The sequence below is a fragment of the Bos indicus x Bos taurus genome, chromosome 18 (assembly GCF_003369695.1).
Source record: "Bos indicus x Bos taurus breed Angus x Brahman F1 hybrid chromosome 18, Bos_hybrid_MaternalHap_v2.0, whole genome shotgun sequence".
Classification (NCBI taxonomy): domain Eukaryota; kingdom Metazoa; phylum Chordata; class Mammalia; order Artiodactyla; family Bovidae; genus Bos; species Bos indicus x Bos taurus.
Window position 1 is genome coordinate 5,045,957 of NC_040093.1, and position 11,104 is coordinate 5,057,060.

General features: G+C 46.6%; 1 protein-coding gene across 2 annotated transcripts; it reads left to right on the top strand.

Annotated features, from left to right (window-relative positions):
• Positions 1-634: 634 nt before the first annotated feature.
• On the top strand, positions 635-8,542 carry LOC113876049 (cationic amino acid transporter 3-like). 2 transcript variants are annotated; one of them, XM_027514861.1, is made up of 12 exons: positions 635-785; positions 2,560-2,959; positions 3,517-3,675; positions 5,389-5,566; positions 5,769-5,881; positions 6,052-6,274; positions 6,444-6,643; positions 6,745-6,847; positions 7,054-7,253; positions 7,451-7,623; positions 7,895-8,003; positions 8,171-8,542. In XM_027514861.1, exons 2-10 carry the CDS (start codon positions 2,581-2,583, stop codon positions 7,489-7,491), a joined length of 1,596 nt encoding a protein of 531 aa, XP_027370662.1. In that variant the 5' UTR covers positions 635-785; positions 2,560-2,580; the 3' UTR covers positions 7,492-7,623; positions 7,895-8,003; positions 8,171-8,542. The 2 variants fall into 2 exon arrangements, with proteins under 2 accessions (XP_027370662.1, XP_027370663.1); XM_027514862.1 differs by lacking the exons at positions 7,895-8,003; positions 8,171-8,542 and having other exon boundaries at positions 7,422-7,490.
• Positions 8,543-11,104: the final 2,562 nt, after the last annotated feature.

The following is an 11,104-nucleotide window of genomic DNA, read 5'->3' on the forward strand; positions in this document are numbered from 1 at the left end:
AATGGTAACCCACTCCAGTATTCTTGCCTGGAGACTCCCACGGAGAGCAGCCTGGTGGAGCTGCAAAGAGTCGGACGTGACTCAAGTGACTCAGCACACACACAGAAAACATGATTGAACTGGACACTTAACATGAATTAAACGGTAAATTTTGTTGTGTGTACTTTACTGCAACAAAGAAAACATCTCAGGGCCTTCCCTGGTGGTAGAGAATCTGTCACTGCAGAGGACTCAGGTTTGATCCCTGATCAAGGAAGATTGAGCATGGTGTGGAGCAACTAAACCTGCGCCCTGCAATTCCTGAGCCCGTTCTCTAGAGCCGGGACTACTGAGGCCACAAGGCACAGCTAGGGCAGCCCGCCCGCCCAGAGCCTGTGCTCCACAACAGGAGAAGTCGCAGCTGTGAGAAGCTCCTGCACCACCACAGAGTAGCCCCCACTCACTGTGACTAGACAAAGCCTGCGCGCAGCCACAAAGACCAAGCACAACCAATCAGTAATCTAATTAATTAACAAAAAATCATCTTAACTACTTAAAAAAAAAGAAAACCCTCTCAGAACCTCCCCTGAGGGTAACCACAGAGGAGTCAGGGCTGATAGCAACAGAACAGATGGTCCCCGCCCGCCCAGCCCCATCTCCACCCCACCAACCCAGGGCTGAGGACTGTCTTCTGTGCTCAGGACTCCCTGCTTCGGTTTTTGAAGATGTCTCAGCTCCAGCCCCGCACGGCTTACCCTCAGCCTCCCTGACTGACCCAGTGCTCCAGGCTCTGCTCCAAGGATCCAGTAAGTCTTGGGTCACCCTCTTCTGTGGGAGACTGGGGCGCTGAGTTCATGTCCTCCCAAAGAGACCTCTGCAACCTCAGAGTGCAGAGGGGTCAGCCTGGCTCCTGACTGAGGGTGGAGAGACCCGTTTTCCATGGAGATGAAAACAGGATCTGGAAGCTCTTGTGTTTTATGTGAGAATCAGTGGGGTGTTTGGGGGCAACGGGAGGGAAGGTTAGATCAGTGCCTGGAGGTTCTTGTGTGTGTACTAAGTCACTTTAGCTTGTCTGACTCTATGCGACCCTATGGACTATGCCTGCCAGGCTCCTCTGTCCATGGGATTCTCCAGGTAAGAATACTGGAGTAGATTGCCATTTCCTCCTCCAGGGGATCTTCCCAACCCAGGGATTGAACCAGCGTCTCCTACATCTCCTACATTGGCAGGCACGCTATTTATCACTCTTTTTTTGTGGGGGATGGTGGTACTTGTGCTCAAACAATAGTGAAGATTGTCCTTACACAGGGCCTATAATATGTGGGCCACCAACTTTGGTCTCTTGTATACCGTTCACCTTTTGAGTCTATCCTCATCTGCTGATACAAGGGAACTGTAAAGGACTTGCATGTTGGTGTCTGTAGGGGATGATGGTAAGTTGTTGTTCAGTCACTCAGTCATGTCCATCTCTTCACGACCCTGTGGACTGTAGCACACCAGGCTTCCCTGTCCTTCACCATCTCCCGAGTTTGCTCAAGTTAATGTTATGTTGATTTATATTAAATCACCTTAGGGTTTGTTACACCCAGCAACAATTTGAAGCTGGTCTCTAATATTTATCATTGGCAACAACAGCAAAAAGGTAATAAAATATACACAACATAATATTTACCATCATAACCGTTTTTTGAAAAATTCAGCCCCAACACCCACATGGTTCACAATTCCCCCTTGGGGATCTGTGGGTGGGGGAATTTTAGTTCCTCCACCAGGGATCAAATGCAGGTCCATGGCAGTGAAAGTCTCACTCCGAGCCACTGGACTGCTGGGGAATTCCCATCTACATCATTTTTAAGTGTGCAGTTCAGTAATGTTAAGTGTATTTACATTGCTGTCCAGCCAATCTGAGGAGCTCTTTTGTATCTTGTAAAATGGAAACTGTGCCCCATTTAACAATACCTCCCCATTTCCCCCTTAACCCCAGCCCCTGGCAAACCACCATTCTACTTTCTGTTTCTATGGCTCTGACTCCTCTTGATACTTCATGGAAGCAGAACCATACAATATTTGTATATTGGCGAGTGGCTTAAGGGTGGCTCAGATGGTAAAGAATCTGCCCACAATGCAGGAGATCTGGGTTGAGACGATCCCCTGGAGGAGGGCATGGCAACCCACTCCAGTATCCTTGCCTGGAGAACCCCATGGACAGAGGAGTCTATTGGGGTTGCAAAGATGTGACTGAGCAACTAACACACACGGACAAGGGAGTGACAGGAACCTTTTCCCAAGCCTTTTGGGTCTTAATTACCTTTAGCTCATAAAGAATCCTTGAGCTAAAGTGGCACATTTGGGAAGACATATTCTTGTACCCCTCACTTCTCTTCAAGCAAATCTTTGAGTAATCCTGAAACATTAAAAATCTTCTTTATTTGAAGAAACCAAAGTTCCCACAGAGAGAACGTGCCCAATGTGTCCTTTCACCACCTGCTCCCCACCATCCCTCCATTCCTCCGTGGAACTGAGCTTTCAAGGTCAAGGGCAGATGGACATCATTGATGACTTCATGCCTTGCTTTCTCAGCAGATCGTAGCCCCCTCAACTATGTCTACGATGCTGGGTCAGTGTCTTCGCCAGTTTGGTCAGAAGCTGGTCCACAGGAAGCCACAGTTCAGGGAGGAACCTGAGAGTCCCGAGACCCCTCCTCTGAACACCCTGGACCTGGTGGTGATAGGTTTGGACAACATGTTGGGAGCTGGCATATACATCCTGATTGGGGGAGTGGCCAAATACGTAGCTGGACCAGCAATCATCCTTTTCTTACTGGTGGCCGGCCTGACTACTCTGTTGTCTGGGCTGTGTTATGTCGAGTTGGCAACCGGAGTAAAAGTACCTGTTTCTGGGTATTATGTCAGCTATGTCACAATGGGACAACTGTACGCCTTCATCACTGGCTGGAACCTCTTACTGTATTTAATTATTGGTGAGATGATGGGGAGTGGGGAGAAGTGGGCCTTAAGATGGAGAAAGTAGGAGAGATGAGTGGGGGCTTCACTCATTCATCAGAACTCTGTTATCCACCTTCGGGGCAGGGTTGGGAGAGGGGAAATGGTGGCAGGAAAACTGCACAACCTCGTTGCATGCAGGTCTATCCTGTTTTTCTTAAGTGATGGACCGAGAAGCCAGAGGAAAGGGAACTGTAGTGAGTCCCTAGGCTCATCCTCTGACCACAGTGAAGTCTTTGCTGAGCTGTTGCCTTCCTGGATTTTCTCTTACACCTCAACTTAAAAATTCAACTCTGATCTAGTCCCTCCTAGTCCCATTTACCTGTGTTTCTTTGTTTTCCATCACTTCTATCTCCTAACATATTAAATAGTTGGCCTTTTTGTGAATCACCTGGGTCTCCCCTGTCCACCCCATGAGAAGCTCTTTGAGATCAGGTGTGTTTTTGCTCACCTCCTGCCCCAAATATCTCACACGATGCATAATACGGGTTCAGTTTCTGTCTGCTTGTAAACTTTCCTTCTTCTGTTGCTGCAGCCACTGCCTGTATAGCCCGGGCCTGGAGCTCCACCTTTGACAGCCTGATTGGGAACCACATCTCTGAGGCATTAGGGGGAACTTTCTCTCTGCAAATGCCCTACTTCCTGGCCTCATTTCCAGACTTTCTTGCCCTGGGCCTGGTGCTGCTGCTCACAGGTGAGAAGGGACCAGAGACAGAAAGGGAAGAGCAGGGTATGGAGGGGGGGATGGCATGGGGAAGGCTTGGGGTGGAAGAATGGTGGGGAATTTGGACTGGGAAAAAGGGTTTGGAATAAGAGAGAAAGGAAGGCAAGACATTTTTTCCTACCCTTGGACTATTGGTAATTTAGGTTGGATCATTCTTTGGTGTGGGGTGCTGTCCTATGCATTTCTGCTTTATAAATAAATCATTTTTGGGTGAATTCCCTGGTGGTCCAATGGTTAGGACACTGTGATTTCACTGCTGAAGGTTTGGGTTCAATCCCCGGTCAGGGAACTAAGATCCCCACAGGGAACTAAGAGGAGTACCCTCCAAAAAATCATTGTTGGATGTTGAGCAGCATCTGTGATCTTTATGTGCTAGATACCAGTGACACCCAGCCCCCAGATTGTGACAATTGGAATGTCTCCAGACAGTGCCAATATCCCTTGGGGCACAAAATCATCCCATCTGGGAATCACTTACCTAGACCAACAAGTTTCTTCCTCTATACTGAGATCAAAGATTTTTTTTTTTAACTGAGAGGAAATCCACATAAATTTAACCATTTAATTATTTTTCCTAGCTTTATTAAGGTATAATTCACTTCATGGCAAATAGATGGGGAAAAATTGGAAACAGTGAGAGACTTTATTTTCTTGGGCTACCAAATCACTGTGGATGGTGACTGCAGCCATGAAATTAAAAGGGACTTGCTCCTTGGAAGAAGAGCTATGACAAACCTAGACAGCATATTAAAAGCAGAAGCATCACTGCTGATAAAGGTCCATATAGTCAAAGCTGTGGTTTTTCTAGTAGTCATATACAGATGAGAGAGTTGGACCATAAAGAAGGCTGAGTACCAAAGAATTGATGCTTTTGCTTGTGGTGCTGGAGAAGACTCGAGAATCACTTGGACTGCAAGGAGATCCAACCAGTCAATCCTAAAGAAAATCAGTCCTGAATATTTATTGGAAGAGCTGATGCTGAAATAGAAGCTCCAATACTTTGGCCACCTGATGAGAAGAACTGACTCATTGGAAAAGACCCTCATGTTGAGAAAGACTGAAGGCAGGAAGGGAAGGGGATGACAGAGGATGAGATGGTTGGATGGCATCACCGACTCAATGGACATGAGTTTGAGCAAACTGTGGGAGATAGTGAAGGACAGGGGAGCCTGGCGTGCTGCAGTCCATGGGGTTGCAGAGAATCAGACATGACTGAGCGACTGAACCACAACAACAGCTGACAAACAGCATTGTAAAAGTTTAAGATGATTTGATAAACATGGATATTGTGAGATGATGGTCACAGTAAGAAAATATCCATCAGCAGGTGTCCAATTCAGTGGCACTTAGTACATTCCCAGTGCTGTGTAACCACCACCCCCATCCAGTACCAAACGTTTCCATTACAGCAAAAGGAAACCCTGTACCCACTGAGCAGTCACTGTCCATCTGTCCACAACCACCAACCACCAACCACAAGCCCTGGGCAACCACTCATCTGCTTTCTGTCTCTCTGGATTTGGTTATTTATTTCTCTAGCCTCACTGCAATGCATGGGGAACTCCCAGACCAGGGATTGAACCTCTGCTCCCTGTAGTGGAAGCTCAGAGTCTTAACCAATGGATTGCTAGGGGAGTGCTGGATTTAGTTATTTTGTTGTCTCATTTTCCATTTTTCCCACAGGACTCCTGGCTCTGAGAGTTTATGACTCAACCGTGATTAACAAAGTGTTCACAGGCTTGAACATTTTGGTCCTCAGCTTCATCATCCTCTCTGGCTTCATTAAGGGAGACCTGCACAACTGGAAGCTCATAGAACAGGACTACACATTGGCTGCAGCTGGATCTGGTGATGCCGATAGGTTAGGAGGGTACCCTTGGTTGTAGTAATGCATGTGTGTGTGGTGTGCAGAGTTGGGAACATGGTGGGGACTGAGACCTGGTGTGATTGTCCAAGCTTGGGGGTTCCTGGAGCCCAGGACCTGTGGTACTAAGGGAGGAGCCCAGCAGAGATCGCCGAACACACCTCATCCATGTTCCTCCTCTTTCCTCCTCTCACCATAGCTTGGGCCTTCTGGGTTCTGGAGGGTTTGTGCCTTTTGGCTTTGATGGAATTCTCCAGGGAGCAGCTACATGTTTCTACGCATTTGTTGGTTTTGCTCACATTGTCAATGCAGGTAACATGCATATCTTGTGTCCCATCATGGTTTGGGAACAGAACAGGGTGCCCTTGGGCACAGGGGCAGGTAGAAGGTTAGGCTACTTTTGAAGCTTGAAGAGTAAAGTGGGTTTTGTGATTTCAACCCAGTGAAACCCCAGTGACCCAATACCTCTTCCCATCCTGAAGGGAGAAAAGCCAGAAATCCTCAGTGGTCCATACCCTTGGCTGTCATGATCTCCTTCTTCATCTGCTTTTTGGTGTGTTTTGGTGTCTCGGCGGCCCTCACCCTCATGGTGCCCTACTACCTGATTCAGCTCGAGAGCCCCTTGCCGCAGGCTTTCGTCTATGTTGGGTGGGAGTCTGCCAAATATGTCGTGGCTGTTGGCACCCTCTGCATTCTTTTATACAGGTCAGTGTCATGGTTTTCTCTTCATCTACTGTCAGATGCTTGGGTATCCCCGGCCCTTGGGACTGAGAGATGAGAGAGAAAGACATCTTGCCCCAGGTAGACCAGGGAGCAAAAGCCCTGGTCTCTCCTGCTTCTGCACCTTCTCACACATTCCCATTTTCCCTTCCAGCCTTCTGAGTATCATGTTTATCATGGCTCAGTTGACCTATGCAATGGCAAAGGACGGGCTTCTTTTCCGGGGACTTGCCTGGATCCCTGCCCCCACCAATGCCCGCACTGATGCCCCCACCGATGCCCGCATCATTGTCCGCACCATTGCCCTCACAGGAAACCCCATCATGGCCGTCTTCGTTCCTGGAACTCTTGCAGGTGAATAAACAAAACTCACCCTTTTAAAATCATACTTCTTAACTTGCATATTTCCAGTGGTTTCTCACTCTCCCCCCACCGTCTTTGCTCCCTTATCCCAGCGGTCATGGCGTTACTCTTTGACTTCACTGACCTGGTGGACCTCATGTCACTTCGGTCCCTGCTTGCTTACTCCCTGGTGACATTTTCTGTCCTCGTCCTCAGGTGAGACCCCATGACACCTTGACTTGGGGGAGGGGGGCGGTGCTTTTCGACTTGTGAGTGTTGATGGGGAGGGAATCATCTTCTACCTTCATGCTGCCTCCTCAACGTCCTGTACCATTGATTGGGGAAAGAGAGGCATTAGACAGACTGATGTTGGATCAGCAGTAGGGGCTGTTACTCATATTGCTTTAATATTTCTAATTCAGGTATCAACCAGCCCAGAACGGAAGCAAGAAGGAGAAAACAGAGGAGGAAACTAAGGTGGAGCCTGAAGTTGAAGGAGGTCCTTTGGAATCTGAACCTGAAGCAGGAACCTCAAACATTCTAAAGAGTCTGTGGTTCCCTCCCAGCACCAACCCCACCCGGAAATCTGGCCAGATTGTCTATGGATGTGCCTCCCTGGTTGGTGAGCAGTGGGATTTCTCTTTGGTCATATTCTGAAATTGACAGGATGGTACTGGAGTGTATATTTTGTCAGTTGAGGAGTCTTGGCGATATTATGGCCCCTCCTGATGTGGGCAGCCTGGGGAGGGGTGTGACCCGAGGTCCTGACATCTTTGTCTTCTGGGTCCAGCCTGTTCTCCTCCACCTTGACCCTTGCAGTTCTCCTGCTGACCATCCTGAGCCTGATCCTGTACCAGTGATCCAGCCAGGTGTTCTCTGGAGACCCCGTGCTCACAACAGTGGTTGTGCTGCTGCTGCTGCTCATCAGTGGGGTCACGGTCATCATCTGGAGGCAGCCTCAGAGCCCCTTTCCTCTTGAACCTACATTCAGGGTAGGTGACCTCATGTGCCCAAAGTGTCCACCTCGAGTGAAGGAGGTCTGCGTGCTTTAGGTCTAAACATCCTTTGCTGGACAGGCAATGAGGGGATTTGCTGAAACCAATGGACTGTTCCCTGATCCACACTTAGTGCTTTACAAACTCAGTCTCACTAAGCCCTAAGCACACAGTCTGAGTAGAACTGGAGTCTTCCTGCCCACATAGGGTAGGGTCTCCCTTTCAGACATCTGGGGTGTGTTCAGGAATGAACTGACTTTGCCCACAGGTCCCTGCTTTGCCTGCTGTCTTCCTGGTGAGCACCTTAGTGAATGTTTACTTAATGATTCAGATGACCACTCAGACCTGGGCCCAATTTGGCATCTGGATGGCAATTGGTAAGTGGTTGTCTGGGATAAAGAGGTTTCTTGAGTGATGCAGCCCAATATTCTTTCTACTTCCTCTCCCCTGAACTGTGTCAGACACCATGATAGGAAGCCTATCAGGCATTCGTAAATAAGGAGAGCACCTACTTTCCCTTCTCACTGTCTCATCTTCTTCCTAGGATTTGCCATATACTTTGGATATGGGATCCAACACAGCCTGGGGGAGAACAATGGGCCATAGTCACAAGCCTCCACTTCCAAGACTTAACAGAAACATCTCTAGTGATGAATCGTCTTAACCACAGGAAAGAGATGCTGTGTGGAATCCCTCCATGCACTGGAGGATCTGCTGGGTCAAGGGACACTGTGAGTCTCTATGGAGCATGAAGGTAGATGCATCATTGCCAGTGGACAAAGTGACTTTAATGATTTAAATGCTGAAGTTAACATTTAAAAGCATAATACACATCCAGAAAAGTGAATTTTCATGCAGAATATACAAAAATGTAACCAGAACCAGAGGAAGGAATAAAATATTAACTTGAACATAAGCACTGCCTCCTTGTGCCTGTTTCCAGTGAAAACACATAAACTGTCATGTGGGAGGAAACACAGGTAGCCGTATATTGTGACAAGAAAGTCAAAGTCGCTCAGTCATTTCCGACTCTTTGTGACCCCATGGACTATACAGTCCATGGAATTCTCCAGACCAGGATACTGGAGTGGGTAGCCTTTCCCTTCTCCAGGGAATCTTCCCAACCCAGGATCAAACTCAGGTCTCCCACATTGCTGGTGGGTTCTTTACCAGCTGAGCCACCAGAGAAGCCCAAGATATTAGAGTGAGTAGCCTATCCCTTCTCCAGCAGATCTTCCTGAGCCAGGAATCGAACTGGGGTCTCCCGCATTTCAGGCAGATTCTTTACCAACTGAGCTATCAGGGAAGCCCATATTGTGACAAGAGTTGCACTTTAGGGGGTTTTCCTGGCAGTTCAGTGGTTAAGACTTTGCCTTCCTATGCAGGGGGTGCCTGTTCAATCCCGGGTTGGGGAACTAAGATCCCACATGCCTCAAATCAAAAAACCAAAACATAAAACGGAAGCAATAAAGACTTTAAAAATGGTCCATGTAAAAAAAATACATATTAAAAAAAAAAAGACAAAGTGTTACACTTAGGGTATTCCCTGGAGGTCTAGGAGTCAGGACTCAGTGCTTTCACTGCCTTGGCCAGGGTTCAATCCCTGGTCAGGGAACTAAGATTCTAATAACTGTGCAATGTGCCCAAAAAAAAAAAAAAAGAAAGAAAAGAAAAAATGATTAAAAAATGAACTTTAACAATTTCATTTAAAAAATTGAAAATCTAATCAGCTTTATTCAACTATTCATGAATTTAAACATGTTCTCATGCTCCCTCTTTTTCTGACAGAGCTTATAAAGTGTTCATATTATTTTTTCTTTATATGTTTGATAGAATTTAATCAGAGAAGTCATCTCAGCCTGGGCTTTGCTTTGTGGGAGGATTTATAATTACCAATTCTCGTTCCTGTTATGAGGCAACTCAGATTTTTCTTTAGAAAAAAGAGCTGCAGTTTAAACATGAGAAAAGAGATAGGTTGGAAGTAGAAGGAAAGGAACAGATACACTGTGCAAAGAGTAACATAGAAAGCTAGCATAGCCATATTAATATCAGACAAAGTAGATTTTAAGAAAAAGAGCATAGTAACAGATAAAGTGAGTTATTTTACAGTGAGAAAGATAATCGGTCATTTTCATCTTTTCCTCCAGCTTCCCTGAGATATAGAATCACACTGTAATAAGCACTTTACTTTGCTGTCACAGACCCTTAGAGTTACACAGTAGAGTTGATGAGGAATAGCTCTTAACTGAAAACAAAACCTCCTGCATTGCCAAAGTGGGTGAAGGGGATGGGAAGTAGCAGATGACTGATAAATGGTTACAGTTTTGTGGAATTAAAAGATGGGACTAGAAACTGGAAAGTCAAAATAAAAAGGTGTTGCTGCAGAACAGAATGCTTGAGATTATAGACATTGAAGATGTTGGTAATAATGAAGTGGAGGACTGTTTGTGGGAATGAGCAACTGAAGTAGAGTGAAGGAGAGTTGGAGATCAAGATATTGAGTAGCAAAGTTATTAAATGAATTTAAAACTAGATGGAGGAGGATGAATAAAATTAGACAAAGTCACTGTCTTGCAGGGCTTCCCTCATGGCTCAGACGGTAAAGCGTCTGCCTGCAATGGGGGAGACCGGGTTCAATTCCTGGGTTGGGAAGATCCCCTGGAGAAGGAAATGGCAATCCACTCCAGCATTCTTTCCTGGAAAAGCCCATGGACAGAGGAGCCTGATAGGCTACAGTCCATGGGGTCAAAAAGAGTTGGACACGACTGAGCGACTTCACTTTCACTTTCACTGTCTTGCAAGTTCTAATGAAATCAGATTTAGGACAGATGAACGTGAGTCTCAGTGAACTCCGGGAGTTGGTGATGATCAGGGAGGCCTGGCATGCTGCGATTCATGGGATCGCAAAGAGTTGGACACGGCTGAGTGACTGATCTGATCTGATCTGATCTGAATGTGACTGATTCTGTTAGGTGAAACTTTGATGAAAGAGGCTGACATCACCTGATTGCTGTTCTTCCCTTACTGCTGGGGGACAACCAGATATCCTGTGCTACCCCGTGTGCTGTAACAGGCAACACAGAACACCACCCAGAACACAGTCCTCATGAAAAGCTGAATCAGAAAGTCCTCAAGCCTCTAGATGAACTACAGCTCATCATGAATATAAGGGATGGATTCACATTTCAACTGAAAACACAATCAACCAAAACCAACATGTTGACAATTCTCCAGTGCAGAAAAATGGTCCCCTTTTTATATCAGTTAAATGGTATGACCCACAGCCATAAAAGGGAGTGCATTTGACTCAGTTCCAATGAGGTCGATGAACTTAGAGCCTTTAATACAGAGTGAAATAAGTCAGAAAGAGAACAAATATCATATATTAACACATAAGTATGGAATCTTGAAAGATGGTTCTGATGAACATACTTGTAGGGCAGCAACAGAGACGCAGACTTGTAGACACAGTGGAGGA